Source organism: Pseudonaja textilis, chromosome 3 (genome assembly GCF_049901715.1).
Source record: "Pseudonaja textilis isolate UNSWEBS1 chromosome 3, rPseTex1.2, whole genome shotgun sequence".
NCBI classification, from domain to species: Eukaryota; Metazoa; Chordata; class Lepidosauria; order Squamata; family Elapidae; genus Pseudonaja; species Pseudonaja textilis.
In genome coordinates, this window is record NC_141992.1 from 30,508,492 (window position 1) to 30,524,652 (window position 16,161).

At 39.4% G+C, this 16,161-nt stretch overlaps 1 protein-coding gene across 2 annotated transcripts in view; it reads left to right on the forward strand.

Moving 5' to 3' along the window:
- Positions 1-16,161, forward strand: part of DLGAP4 (DLG associated protein 4) — a 406,338-nt gene that overhangs the window by 252,273 nt on the left and 137,904 nt on the right. For both annotated transcript variants that reach the window (XM_026697619.2, XM_087929114.1), the window contains exon 3: positions 13,050-14,098. In XM_026697619.2, the coding sequence (XP_026553404.1) occupies positions 13,145-14,098 (954 nt within the window). In that variant the 5' untranslated portion in view covers positions 13,050-13,144. The remainder of the gene's footprint in view (positions 1-13,049; positions 14,099-16,161) is intronic.

Below are 16,161 nucleotides of genomic sequence, written 5' to 3' on the forward strand. Positions count from 1 at the left end.
AGTACTAAAAAGGACTATGAAGCAGTATATGAGTATTATTTCCATTGCTATTTTATTCATTTCCACAGTCTCCTTAAAGGAAAGATCTCAGAAGGTGCCCACACTTTCTGATATTTTTAGATAGAAGCCACGGAGAGAAGACAACCCCAAAGATAACTGGGTTGTAATCCTGGGTTTTAAAGGCAATCATCACCTCAAATTCCATTTGGAGAGAAAATGCTTGTGCCAGAACAGATTTCTTTCTAGAGAATAAAAACAGAACTGCCATTAAGAGATTCAAGTCCTTTTCCATGACAGTAAGGGAAGGAGAAAAAATTCCAAGTAAAGGAAGCTGGAATTCTTGATGAGAAAATGAAGGCAAGCTAGGAGTGGGGCAATTCTGACTTAGTAAAACAAGTATCAACTCTCAATAAAAAAAACATTAATAGCAATACTGTAATTAATTATGGGTAGGTATGGTTCAGTACATTGCTACTCTACCTAGTCGGATGTGTTGGGAATTGTTTGTTCAAGCATGATCAATTTCTTTTGTGCTCCATTTTTTCCTGCAAAAAGAAAAAGAAAAAAGCCAGCAGTCATGTTTAAACCACTTATCCAAAGTAATTACTTGTCACGTAGGCAAAATTAAAACTTGTACTTCCATTCAGTGACTGCATGGTCTTAGTCAAGTAGATGAGATAGGAATTCTACTGGGTATGCAGCAAGGCAACAGGTTGATACAGTGGATATTCTTTCATGGGGCCTGGAGGCTATGGGGGCCTGGATGGGGAACAACATTTCAGCTTAAACACTATTAAGATGGGTGGCTATGGGTGGGCCCCTCTGTATCTAGGAATTTATCATCTTTGGTATTGGATCGGGTTGCAGTATCCCAGACAGATCTGGTATGTAATTTGGGAGGTCCTCTTGAGCTCATGGCAGGTGGTAGCTATGACTAGGAGCTCCTTTTCTCAACTCCATGTTGTGCTCCAGTTACACCCTTTCCAGGATAGGGAGGCTCTCTGCTCAGTCACTCATGCCATGGTCACCTGTGTTTGGACTACTGCAATATGGTCTCCATGGGGCTAACCTCAAAAAGTTCCTAGAAGCTTCAGCTGGTATAAAGTATGGCCATGAGAACTTTATTGAACACTCAGAGAAGGGCACATATATCACCTCTGTTCCATGAGCTGCATTAGGTGCCAATTTGCTTCTAGGTCTGATTCAAGGTGTTGGTCCTACAAAGTCCTACAGGCTACCAAAGGAATTGGCTTCATCACATCACGCCAGCCAATCCCACTCAGTCAGGCAGAGAAGGTACATTGCAAACCCCCATCAGTTAAAGACCTCTGACGAGCAGGGTAGGAAGAGAGCCTTTTCTGCTGTTGCCCTTGCCCTGTGGTCTCTCACCGGGAGGTGAGGGAAGCCTACTCTACTGGCCTTCAAAAAGGGATTAAAACACAGCTCTTGGGCCTTGTCTGAAGATCCCAAGGGAGCATGCAGTCATGGGTTTAGTTGGTGCCATGGGGAGTCTTGCCTTTGCCTTTACCAGCTAATTTTAATAGGATTTAATTATTCTCGCTTCCATATTTTTTTAAAAAGAAATTTTATAATTTTTAATTCTAGCATTTTAAATCTTTAATTCTAAGTTTGTATATAATGTTTTTATATTTATTGTAAACCATCCAGAGTCTCTCTTTAAGGAAGATGGGTACTTCAGAAATATAAAAAATAAATAAATAAAATTGATTCACAATTCATAGTTTTTACCTCCAGCTCAACAGAATACCTGATTATATTCAAGATACCTTTGTACATCTGTGCCATCACCCCACCCCCAGGAATATCTGTTGGTAGATTGAAAACCAGAGAGGAAGATCACCTGTTTGCCTTCATCTAACAAGATATCAGTAACGTACACCAGGACTGCATGCTTAGCCACAACCAAGTTATGGAAGAAAGAGCTTTTGGTGTATAAGCAACATGTTAAAACTAGAGTTACCAACAATCTTCCTACTGGGACTTAGTAATAAGACTCCTGAGATGAAATGAGGGACCAACTGCAAATGCTTTGTGTCATCTCTTCCCTGTAAATGAGCTACAACCCTTCCCTGAGGGGTTTCAAATTAGATGTAACCCTCCTCTGCCTCCATTTACACAGACAAATTCTGCAATAATGACACAATCAAATTCTTTCAAAAATAGAACTGATACACAAACCTCATCCATGCAGGAAGTCAACAATATGGCAGCAACATTCAGGCTGGCACCCAATGAAACACCCAACCAACTTACAATATTGTCTTTCCATTACTTTCCCAAAATACATCACAAGTCCAACAGAGTCAGCACTTAACTGTCTATCCTCTCATTAATGCACTTGGTCCAGTGGTAGGATTCAATTTTTTTACTACCGGTTCTATGGGCGTGGCTTGGTGGGCGTGGCAGGGGAAGGATACTGTAAAATCTCCAGTCAGAGATGATATTTGCTGATTCTCCAAACTACTCAAAATTTCCGCTACCGGTTCTCCAGAACTGGTCAGAACCTGCTGAATACCACCTCTGACTTGGTCCAAAGTGAACACACATGTCCAAAGCCAACCCAAATGAGAAACTGCCCTAAATTGCTTAATCTCCTATTGAAAGCAGCTTGTCCCAACTTAGCTGTGCTATCCTTATAGAAAAGTGACAGTCCCTAGATGAATTCCCCAAGTCTTCTCCATGTTTCCAGGCAGTCACAATCTTGTTCATTGCAACACCAGGACTTCAACTACCAGACAGTAGAGTCTTCAGTCTGGCAAGATGCTAGCTACGAAGAAATCAGCTTGGAAGTATTACCACATTTCATTCCTGATTTTGGGCCTGACAGCATACTTTTTTGTTTTGTTTATTCAAATATTTGTATACAGGGATAACTTCTTCCCACATTATCTCATCTGACACCAATACAAATCCTTTCTTTTTTTTTCCTTATCATGCCTCAACAATTCTGACCATTCAGTAGAAAGGTTCCTCTGTAGGCCCATAAAAATATTGTTGCAAGAAAGAATGGAAGGAATGTACTTCAGCTTCACAGACACTACAGCAGCAACAAACTTATACTGCAACTTATTTTTTAAAGAACGAAGGAAAGCCTTCCAGTCAGAGAATTCAACAGGTTCTGACCAGTTCTGGAGAACCAGTAGCAGAAATTTGAGTAGTTCAGAGAACCAGCAAATACCACCTCTGACTGGCCCTGCCCCCTCTGCCCCCTGAGCCCCAGCTGACTAGCTGGGTCTTCTTTTGTTGCCCTGCACAGGAGAACGGAGCTGGAAAGCAGGTTAGTGGGGTGGAGAGGGAATGGGATTTTACAGAAACCTTCCCTCAGGAATGGGGAGGGAATGGGAATTTTGCAGTATCCTTCCTCTGCCACACCCACTAAGCCACGCCATGCCCACCAAGCCATGCCTACAGAACCAGTAGTAAAAAATGTTGAATCCTTTCCAGTACTGTGGGAAGGGCACAGGAAAACAAAGGAAGCATGCTTCACCCAGCCTAGACACCAAAAGAATGTGCATGGGGAGATTGGGGTGTGTGGGTTGAATGGAGCACAAGCTTCTGAAGAGGATACTTCAGTGACATAATGGACCCATAACCCAGGATGAAATGGCAGCCCAGGAACTGGAGGGGAAAAGAGTGCCAAACACAACCCAATTAGAGCTGGGATGTTTCTAGAATGGAACAAAGTGCTAGAGACGACCCACCCTGAAGGGCTTCAGATGGCTCATGTTGGAAACAGTTTTAAATCAAAGCTGTGAAATGTGTGCAGGATGCATTGGCAATAGGCTGGGAGAGAGAAGAGGAGGACATCAGCCCTCACCCAGGAAGCAGTGAAATCTATACTGGTAATAGGAGAAACAGAAAATTCAGATCTGCCCAGTGGATTTGAGAAAAAAAGCAATATATGTCTGTATCTAATTAAGGCACTTTACAATGACTGATCAATAAAATAGATTTCCTCCATTTCTTCCCTCTCCATGCATTTCATTGAAAAATATCTTTACAGTAATATCTTAATTTACTGATGAATCTAATGCTAAAAATTATACTATTTCTGTCATATTTATGCTCTTAGTGGTATAGGTAAAAATTAATTATCATTTGAAGTTCCTGCAGCTCTGTATGCTATTTAAATGATATTAAGGAGACTATCTGGGCAGTTGTTTAATTTTTTCAAACAAAATATCATTCAAATGGATTGTTTTTCAAATGCTATCATATTTCCAAGTCCTTATTTATAATAGAGGAAATATAAGTGACAATTGCACAAGTTTGACAGCAAAATGGGAGATATCAATATCTGGAACAAAGTAAGACTGCATCAAAATAAGATATTTATGTAGTGGCATCATAATACAAACTCTACCATTATGAATCTGCATCATGATGTTCAACAAAGGTACTTAAACTGTGGGATTCACTTCATGATGTCATACATTTCTCATTTCCTTCTCCCCTTCCCCATGGAGTGACAAGTAGGAACAAGTCTTATTTTCATCATGATGTTTTCATATAAATGTAGTAATGATATATTGTTACATCATAATGTGACTGATATCAGGCACATAATACAGTACGTACAAGTCATTTGTTCAGCAATGACATGGCACATAAGATGTTATCACGGTTTCAACCAGATGCTTATACCCAAATATTCAAACCAAAGACCATGTCCAAGCATTAATATAGACAGTGATTACTTATAAATATTAAATATATTTCAAATAAAAATCATTTTTAAAAGAAATCCTATAAATATCTTTAAAATGTTGCAGTTTTGGAAAGTTCTGGCTATTGAGATTGAGATCCAACCATTAAATGGACCCTATTACAATATATCGATATGAAAAGACCGGGCAGAACTGTGGGGGATGGCATTAAGCACATTATCAGCTTAGAATCATTACCTTCCCACAAATGGTCCAAGTTGAACCTCTCTTGAATTCCGCTAACCTTTTCTGGCACCAATTTAGTATCGAATTTTAGTTGACTAGATGCTTGTGTGTAGGCTTGAATAAATCTTTTGTGCTGCAACTTAATGGATGGTCCTGATCTTTTGTGCCTGACAATATCTATTTTTAAGAATCTAGGTGACAATATAAACCTATTTCATTTGTCTACCAGAAATATGGTTGATTGAGGATAGGGCAGTGTTGGGATTCAGCCAGTTCATGCAGGTTTGGGTGAACTGGTTGTTAAATTACAGAGAGAAAGAGGGGGGGGGAGGGACGGAGGGAGGGAGGGAGAGAGAGAGAGAGTGAGAGAGAGAGAGAGAGAGAGAGAGAGAGAGAGAGGGATCCTGGGCACTGCACTGTGCTGCAATGGAGAAACAGGCAACAGACTGGCCAGCACAATGGAAGAAGGCCCTTTCCCTCTTTCTTCTCCCTGCTACTCCTTCTTCCATTGTGCTGGCTGCTCCATTGTTGATAGCGGGGGGGATAATTTGCCTATCCAAACTAACCCAACAGTCTTGCCTACATTGGGCCCAGGTTTGATCGTTCTGCCAACTTAAATCCTTGCCCCTCTCACTTTTGCCCACAGACTAACACCCCCTGCAGACTAGAACTCCATGGGGAGGGGGATCTCTCCCTCCACTTCTCCCCAATTCTTCACCTTCCAGCGCAAGCTCTGGGGAGTATCAACTCATTATCTCTATAGTAACCCCCCTCCTTGTTCCTTGGAGACTTTGCTTCTTAAAGGAGCTGCGTCCAGAAGGCTGAAACAGCTGTGAGACCAACACCCTCGGAAACAGCCTTTTGGCAAAGGTGGAAATTTAACAACCAGTTCGTCCAGGGTGAGATTGGCCATCACGGGAGGCTCATCCTGCATATATCAACCCTGGGTGAACCAGTTGTTAAATTATTTGAATCCCACCACTGGGATAGGGTATAAAGTACTTGGAGTGATTGCTAGTCATATTGGCTATCCAACTGTTGTTCTCACCTACAGAAAAAGAAAAGAATGTTGTTGCCTCAAAATGCTTGGTGATCAGGTGAAATTATCCAGGCAATTCTCAATGCTTTCATCAAAACTTGCATCAAAGTACTGAATGCTTTACTTCCATCAGCCTTTTTTTTCCACTTTAGTTTTATTCTACCTCTTTATGGAAGAATAACACTTGAAAGGGGGAAAATCCATATTTAATTTCATGAATTGTGAGAAAGTGGTATTCTGTAACAAAAAGATTACCAGATTTTTTTGTAAAGACCAGAATAAATATTGACACAGAATCCAAGGGACTGAAGCAGAAAATTGAAGATAATAGGAATATTTTTTTCAATTATCTCTGGCCTTGGGGGTTCAGAAACACCCAAAGCACTAACAAGAATTGAAATACAAGCCAGTAAATTCATTTTCCCCTCCTTGCTGCCAAGTGTACTTACTCATACAATGAATTCTAGTGTGAGAGTATGGAAACAGCTGAAGCATACTATCTGAGGAAAGTGTTAATTGGAATAGGGAAAGAAGGGAAAGAGTCAAGCTGGCAGCTCACACTTTTCTACAGCCTTTTACTCTTGACAAGATTCTGTTATTTGGTCCTCCGTGTGCTATCAAGCCAATTTAGAAGACTTTTTAATCTTCACCAGTTTCACCAAATTTAGAGATGCTGAGGCAAGTATGAATTTTGGAATTTTTCTCCTGTTGAGAACTAGCTAATGTATTTCTCACAAAAGCAAATGTACATTCCCTAGAATATACAACTATACAGAGGCAAAGGGAGCAAGGAATTGCAACTCCAGCAATTCCTTGCCATTAACCATCAAGTGTGTTTGTGGTTGCGTAGGAAGAAGAATGTGGAGTAGATGACCTACCTTTCCTTTACAAGTTAAAAGAATAAACATGGAAATAACAAGTTTGAATGATCTTTTCCTCAGCTTTCTGCAGAGAAGAAAATAAAGACACAAATAAAACCAAAGAAATTTGCAATTTAAAAGAATATTGGTTGTAGTACCATATTTAATGCTATACATTCTGGAACTCCTTTGAGCTGAAACTATAGAAAAGAAGTCTTTAATATTTTAATTATTTTTCTACTTGAGATATAACTTGTAAGCCACCCAGAGTCACCTTATAGGGGTGATGGGTGACAAAACATTTTAAGAAATAAATAAAAATAAGAATAAACTCCTAGCCTTAACTGAAACTCCAGCTGAACCATTTCTTATGTGTTGGTTGATAGTATAGCTATATACTCGTATACCGAGAAAAAAGAGGAAAAGATAAAAATGAAATAATTTTAAAGCACCCTAAAATGAGTGAGAAAAACAAAGACTTCTTTTGCAGGGGGAAATGCATTTAGAAAACTGAAAATCTCCTGATACGTTGGGACAATCATTTCTAAAATTCCCAATCACCTTGGTAGCAGGGTAAAAAAGTGTTCTGGTAGAATAAATTAGGATATCATTCAGGTATACCAATTCCATCTCCAAAAAGTTGCCTTAAGTCTACTATTTGGAATGGTCATTGCCAGTGCTCCTCTAAAATTCCATCTTTTGTCAATTCCAGGATTTTCAACAAGCCTTCTTTTAAGCACTTCATGAAAAAATATTTTTGCAAAGACCTAGCCTAGCCTCAACCTGTGTTTCCTGTTACATTCCTGATACAGCATTTCTTGGCCATGTATTTCATCCTGTGCTGATTAAGGTTTATTCTTGTGTTCATTGTAGATATTGGATTTTTTTTTCTTTACTCAAATTCATGTGAATTTGGGAAGCTCAGTTTAAAGACTAGAGCTGCTTCTGGATAAAACTTCCTTTTCTACCCAGTCATGCAACTCAATTGGACAGACTCTGAGGGATTTTAACACATTGTGTTATGAACTCACGCATAAGGGAACATTTTTCCCCATTTTACAGCATGTTGGCCCATAGCAAGGTCAGCCTAGAGTCTTTTTTGCAGTTACATGTTCTTTGTCAGCTCCAGGGGGAAAGTACGCATTTGGGTTTCAAAACATGATGTGCATGCATGTGTGTGTGTGTGTGTGTGTGTGTGTGTGTGTGTGTGTCTGGGGAGAGAGAGATCCTGATTTTTTAAAAAAAGAAAATTATCTTCCCGGCCTAGGGAGTTCCAAAATGAGTAACATTGACAGATATACTTTATTGCTAAATTATTTGAACAGAAAGGGGTTTATAAAGAAGAAAATATTAACTTTGTCACATATTTATTTTATTGGTTTCATTTACAGCCAACTATAAATCTATCCAACACTTGAGGTTGCTTATAGCAATTAAAATGAAAGTAATAAGATATAATGCAATTAAACTCAATATATATCTCATAGATTACACATTCCATAGAAGCCATATGAAAGAAAATCTTCCCTGGTGTGCCAGAAAGGTGAGGTTTTGGCAATGGGAAGAAGTCATCACTTATCATGCCAATAAATGGGCAGATTCACAGTCCCAGAGGTGATCCTTCAGATTGTCAGTCTCTAAGCCATTTAGAGTCAGTAGTTTAAACTGTGCCTGGTAGGCATAAATCTGTAGTACAGTAATGCACTTAGTACAGGCATCAGTTCTATGATGCTTTGGTACCTAGTAAACACTCCCCAACTAAAGAGATATAACTGAGCAATGGGGGCAGCAGAAGACTGAAGAAGGCTTCCTTGGTCATATCTATTGAGATATCCAAAATTAAATCATCAGTATTTCCATGTACAAATACTGGGATATGCATGAAGAGAAGATATTACCCATGTACCTATCCTAATGGATGCTAACATCTGAGTCATATCTGCTACCTATAAACATAGGTTTGTCAAGAATTATCAAATTAAAACAGAAAATTTGCTCTAAAGCAGATTAAGCTAGAGACACTCACATTATTGTGCATTCATTGTCCAAGTGACAGTGACTCTAACAATATCTATTTAAATGCTTTCATAAAAGAAAAGGAAGGGAAAAACCAGATAGTCTACTCATTCGATCAAAAGATGGGCATAACAAAATCCCCTAAATAAATAATCTACCCAGCATGGATAATGATAAAAAGAAGGGCACCTGCAGTTCAAGAATACCTGGAAGTGTACCTATTATCTATTGCTATTGTAAAGGATGATAAAGGATATTTTATTGCTAAAGGTAACTCTAGCCAAATTTATTATCAAGCGAGATTATCCAATGTTTTCTAATTCATCTTTTGTACTTCTATTGCCAGGCAAGAAACAAAATCATAAATATATCTGACTCAGAGAGACTTTTAGAAATAGCTATTTTATAACTTCAGCGAGCCAAGGAGAAGATAACGGTGCAGACAGTCTTTCTTGTTCGCTTTTGTTTTTTCTTGAATTTATACTCTCAGGTGCAATCCCCAAGTAAAAGGAATTGGGAAAGCTAATCCATTGAATAGATCTAGCCCATCCTTAAAAGTGCTGAGTTTTAAAAAAGTTAGTTCAATCTAAAGAAGAACTCTGCTACCTGCATTGCCAGTGCTAGTGGCTTAGTCTGCCATGTAAAAAAAAAACTTGAAATAAAGGCTCTTTCTCTTAAAAGGATACAAGTTATATAATCCTAATATAGATTGTGTGCTATGTTTTATGCTGTGCAGAGAAGGAAGCCAATTTGTGCTAATGATTTGGCCTGATAGCAGCCACAAAATTCTATTGGCAAAACCAAATAATTCATCTTTTAACTCTTGTCATTAACTTTTGTCCTGACAAGAGGAGATAGCAAAGGATGACTAGCAACAAATGCAGTCACATTTCCAAGCACTTCCTTTAGAAACCTTTGGAAATTAATGCATACAGTTCATGTTGTGCTCTTGATCACTTCTCATTCATTTCAGGGAGGCTCATGAAGAAGAAAAAAAGTCCCTATCCGGTAGTATGGGTGATGGAACTACTTTCATTACTGAGCAGAGACTAGCTTTTCCTGATATCATTGCAGAATACCTTATGCCACCAGACTTGAAACTCTAGACCTAGAAAACTAGAACTCCGCAGCCTTCGGTCCGATCTAAATATAGTATATAAAATCATATATTGCAATGTCCTACCTGCAAATGAATACTTCAGCTTCAGTCATAACAATACAAGAGCACACAATAGATACAAACTCAAGGTAAATCGCACCAAACTTGATTGCACATAATACGACTTCAACAACAGAGTGGTCAATGTTTGGAATACTCTACCTGACTCTGTGGTTTCTTCCCCAAACCCCAAAAACTTTAACCCTAGACTGTCTACTATTGACCTCACTCCCTTCCTAAGAGGCCTGTAGGGTCCGTGCATAAGCGCACCAATTGTGCCTACCATCCCTGTCCTATTGTTTCTTTTTATTTTTCTTATAAGTATCTATGTCAAGTGTTCAAAACTATGTTTATTCTTATACCTGTATCTTGTAAGTGATTAACAAATCAAATAAATTTAAAATAAATGTAAAAAAAAAATCCAAGTCTGCATAAAGCATATGCCTCATTTACACCAGGTCATTCAAACTTATGACAAAGAAATAAACAACAACTACATACCATTCAAAAGAGAAAATCAAAAAGCCAAAAAGGAAACAAAGAGACCAAAATATCTCCTTACCAATAATCAGTGCCTAGGTGAGCAGAGATTAATACCAAAATTAACACTAGACTAACAATTAAGAAATAAACAATAGCCCAGTTAAAGTACCACCAACTCAGACAAACAAGCTAACAGTAAACAACAGACTAATCAAGAAACACCAAGATCACTCCCACCGTCACTGACAGGGCAAGCCACTTGCATATAAAATGAGCACAAACCCTACTCCTTTCTAGCACTGATAATGTTACCTAGTTCGATAATGAAATGTCTACTAGAAAGCAACCCAGCTTATGGAACATCAAGGATCTCACACTTATTATTCTGTAAGCTAGCCAACATGGACTAATATCCTTTGCAAATGATTTGCCACTTCTAATAACAATGACCAAATGCATAACTTTTCTAAAGAAAGCAGGTATTTAAAAAATGCAACAATGCACCTACTTCCATAAAATAACTTCCTTGCTCTGGAATAGGAGCTAATTACTCAGATAGAAGCAGTCAGTGAAGATTTGATGGCTATTATCTTAGCCTGGATAATTGCAAACACTCTTACAAATGTGAAACTGTGTACAGAGAACTGTATTATTTCTCTTCTATATATACATATTCATAAGCAAATCCATATGGATGTTTCAGAACTTCAAAGCATGATTGATTTTCCTGAGTTGCTCTTGACCTTTCTGCTTGTCCAATTACTTTGCTGTAGAGGAAATCATGGCCTATTGCTATGTTGACCCAACTGCCTACACCATGGAGTCATTCATATCATATCAATGCAAGCTTACAATCTTATGATTGCAATCTTATCATTGCAATTGTAGTGAATTGGACATGAACTCACAGCTGTTTGCTTCTAAACCTTGGAGTGGCTGGTATACAGTAGGATGATGAGGAATGGAAAAGGAGCCAGCCCAAAGCAATTGGCATGCCAATGCAAACATAGATTAAAAACAGCTTTATTTGCATGTTTCTAAAAGCAAAACCCTTCTTAAGGTTTAGACTTTTCATAGTCCAATGATTAAAACTGTGATACAAGACTGTTCAAGTCTGCAAAATTTAGAAAAAACATTATCTGTTTACAGTGTCAGAAACAAACAGCTCATTTATATTTATTTTTCTTACAATGTAATTATTGGTCTAAATCTTGTTTATCACCACTGATTTCAGTTTGAAAGACTGCATTAAATCTACATATTTTATTCAGTCTGGGTCAGTCAGCAGGACCAGATGATTAGTCTTCCAAATTTTCAGAGTCATGCTGAACCCCATTTTCAGGGAACTTGTTTCTATCAAAATATGTGCTTTGGATTATTATATGTATAGTATTTATGGGGTGCCTGTTTGTGTGTGTCTTTTTTAGTTGTTGATTGAGATGTTGATGGTCAGCTGTTAAGTCATTGGCTGTTGTTTCCTTGTGTTGCCAAGTCCTCGACTCCTAAGTTCCTGATAAGCTGATAAGCTGGTGGTAAATCAGCATTCCTGGTGACTGACAAGAGGCCTGTTTCCCAGGCTTCAGTTATTTCCCTGGCTATTTTTGTACCTGCTCAGCCAACAATCTTAGTGGCTGCAAAATTGAATGTATGTCCTTGTTCATTGCAATGGGACTCTACCAATGAATTTAGGTCTCCTTGTCCAACCTCTCGCTTGTGTTCTTGCAGTCAGATAGTTAGCCGCCACCTTCTCATCTGTCTTACATAGTCACAGGGCAATCCAGGTAAGGGATCTGGTATATTATATTAGAAGTATCTCCCACCTCCAAGCAATCTTGTCAATGCATGATTTATCCTCATATGGTAGCCTCTGGGTGGCATATGATGCCCATTTACAGATTTTGGAAGCTGTGTTCTACTGCTTCTGAAATGTTTTGACGTATAGTTTACATTCTTGAATTTTAATTTGGTATAAATCAAATTACTGAAAAAAATGCAGTTTTTTCACACCTCTTCACCAATATACTTCTTTATAATGAACAGTGATGAAGCAGATTAATTGTTGGCAATTCATGCCAATTCCAGAGCTGCTTTCCATTTGTAAGTTTCTACACAACATTTTTTTTCTGTAGAACAGGTGAATATTTCATTCTTTAGCTTTATAGCTTTATAAATATATTCATAGCTTTATATATATATTGATACAAACAGTAAATTTTCATCTTCCCAGTTAATTAAGGTAAATTCATATTATATCAGAACAATTGCAAACATAATTAAAAAGGTGTGATAAAAATAAATATTCTGAATTTTCTAAATCTGGTCAACTTCGTATGTTGGAAATTCTTCTGAGTTCCCTAGGAAATGAAGCAGGTACCCTAGTGAGATTTTCAGAGGGGAATGGATTATCAAATGCAATAACTTAAATCATTGTCCTATTTGAATTGAGGTCTCTTGGTTTCTCAAATGATTCTTTCTATCACTCATTTGTAGTTGTGCTTATTAGAGATTTCTGCAGATAGATCCTGAGAACATATTTTTTGATCTTTTAATCACTCTTTCTGTATCTTTTTTGGCTGTAGAAAAACCTCCCAGTCAAGCTACAGTGACAAGGAACAGAGTGGATATATCCTCCGTGCCATCTTACAGAAGCAATGCTCTAGGATACCTCAGCGCCATGAAGGGGTTAGGAGATAACCGAAGCCGCCATCTATCTGATAACCTGGACTCTCCTCAAGACTCTCTCTATGCCACTCAAGATAGGAATCCTTATCTTCTTAGTCCCACAGATTCCTACTCAATGGACCCTCGGTTCCCAACGCCCAACTCTCTCCACAGTGACTGCCTCCTTCCCCTCAACAACCAGATTTCTAATAGCAGTACATTTCCACGTATTCATTACAACTCTCACTTTGAGGTTCCTGATGAGAACCCCTTTCCAAGTCATGCCCAAGCCACCAAAATTAACAGACTCCCTGCCAACCTGCTAGACCAATTTGAAAAACAACTGCCCATCCACAGGGATGGTTTTAGCACCCTCCAATTCCGGAGAAGTTCAGATGCCAAACACCGGAATGAAAACCCCGGGAGAATACGGCACTTGGTTCATTCAGTCCAAAAACTTTTTGCTAAGTCACAGTCCTTGGAAGGTGCTTCTAAAGGCAGTGTGAATGGCAAGAAAGGCACTGAGGACTCAAAACCAAACCGGAGGAGCAAGAGTAAAGACCGTGCAAAAACCACAGAGACTAAACGCAGGACGAGATCCAACATATCAGGCTGGTGGAGCTCAGACGACAATCTGGACAGTGATACCTGCAACTATCGTAACCCTATGGGCCTCATGACCCTTGGCAGGCAGCCTGATCACAGCCAGCCTAAATACTTTATGCATGCTTATAACACAATCAGTGAACATATGCTGAAATCGTCCAAGAGCAATAATGACCTCAAGATCACCACTTGCACCAACATCCCCATCAACAGTGAGTCAAACTACATCAAAAGAGGGTCCTGGTCCACTCTCACACTCAGCCATGCCCGAGAAATGTGCCAAAAGGCTTCAGCTACCATCGACAGAGCATTGTTGAAATCTAAATCCTGCCATCAAGATTTAGCGTATCAGTACTTGCAGGTGGGTGCTGTGCTTGAGACTTTCTTGCAATCATGTGAATGTTGGATAAAGAACATTTTGATTCAGTTTAGCTAAGGACGGGTTTGCATCATAGCCTAAGCCTATTGTCTTGGTTATTTCTTAAACCAACCTCAGAAAGAACAGTCTAGGATGCAATGGTTTGGCAATATGACTGGGCTGATGCTGAATCTGCAATACAGCTACTGCAAGACCTAATCAATTATTCCTGTTTCTTGTCCTTCCCTATAGCAGGGCTGTCAAACTCCCGGCCTGCGGGCTGGATACGTCACGTGCTGGCTATGCCCATGCCCAGTTTGGTGAAGGGGAAAAAAGTCCCTATACATCATGTGACACCACCGTGACAACCTGAGTTTGACACCCCTGCCCTATAGGAAGCCTCATTGTCTGGCTCCTATATAGGACTGATCTGGTGTTATTCAGCCAGTTCGCACCAGTTCAGGCAAACCGGTAGCAAGGATTTGGCATGGGTTGCTAAACTGGTAGTAAGTTCTGGCTGGCCACGTACCCAACCTGGTCGCCCAGTTGCCACAGGCTCACTTGCCCCGCCTGTCCAATGCTCACTTATCCCACCCACCTGGCGCTTGCCCCTTAAGTTATTTCTTTTTTTTCCCTCCCGACAATCAGCTGTTCATAAGATCAGCTGTACTGGGATTCCCCTAGCTTGTCTTACTGCTTCACCCAGGAGGATTTCCTGAGACCCAAGAGGGTAAAAAATGGAGGGGAGGGGCACAGCCCCCCGCTCTCCATTTTTTGCCTTCCTGAGCCCCACTGGTGATCTACCAGCACCTGCCTTTTCTTTGGGGGAGGGGGAATTGTTTCCTTCTCATTAAACTTATAATCATTAATCCCTTTGCTTTCCACATGTTTGCACTTACCTATGCGTGCCTTTAGTTCCCTTCTTCCCGCTCTTTCTCCCAAGACACTAGCAGAGACTCTTTCTTTTTCTTTTTTTTACCTTATAGTGACATTTTAGCTTTCTTTACTGTGGTCAGGGGGTGGAAATGCAAACGGCAAAAAGTTGAGCAAAAGTTGAGCAAAAACTAAGATTATCACAGTGACATGTCAAGATTGAATGAGCATGACCTTTGGAAGTTGAGAATAGTGCATTGATTTAATAGGCCACTGTTGGATCAATCACAAGATTGTTTTAAAAACAGCAGCTGCCAATCAGCAGAGAATATAGCAAGCACCTACACAGTGTCTAGGGCATGACCAGGCACCGGGAAGGAGGAAGTGCCAGGCACTGCAGTCAATTGAAACTGGGGCTGCTACTAGAGTGAAATAAAGCAGTGGAGATAATCTGCTCTGAAGTGTTTTAAGGGGTTAGGTTGCAAGAGAGCAATTTTGAACTGAAGCTGTAAACGCTTGTGTGGGATGCATTTGCTGCCTGGGACAGGGAGGAAGAGGATGACCTCAGCCAAGTCTGCACTCAGGAAGCAATGAATGCTTTCTACTATTAGTGGGCCAAGCAGAAAATGTGAATCTGCTTTATGAAGTTGAAGTTGGTGTGGTGTATATTTGTAGGATCCCAACTAACTAAACAATTCATTATGTGTACTTCCCAATCCAAGACTTCTTTCTCTATTTTTACTTAGCCAAAAATAAAGCTTGATAGAAAAACTTCATTAGAGACTAACATATTAAGCACCATGGAGAGGCTTTCTATTCTGACCTATTGGATGAATATAGTGACTTTTGCTATTATTACTGAACAAAGATCTGCATGTTGAACACATATTGGACAATCCAGTAAAAGTGTATAATATATGAAGCCTAATTTGGCTATGGGTCCTGTTTAAAATAATAGAGTAGGCCTGAGACACTGAGTATTTCAAACTCTTCTGACATCAATACTTGTCTGCAGGATTCTGGCTTTGTATTATCCCTGTGATTTACTTTGTCTTATCCTGCTATTTTCTGTACTGCAAAACATCTACTATATCCAGAAAATAGTGAAGAGAATCAGAACAATTCATTACATCGTACTAGGCACAGTTGTAAGTCTTGGCTCTCCATACGCTTAATCTTTATTCAGGAGTTGG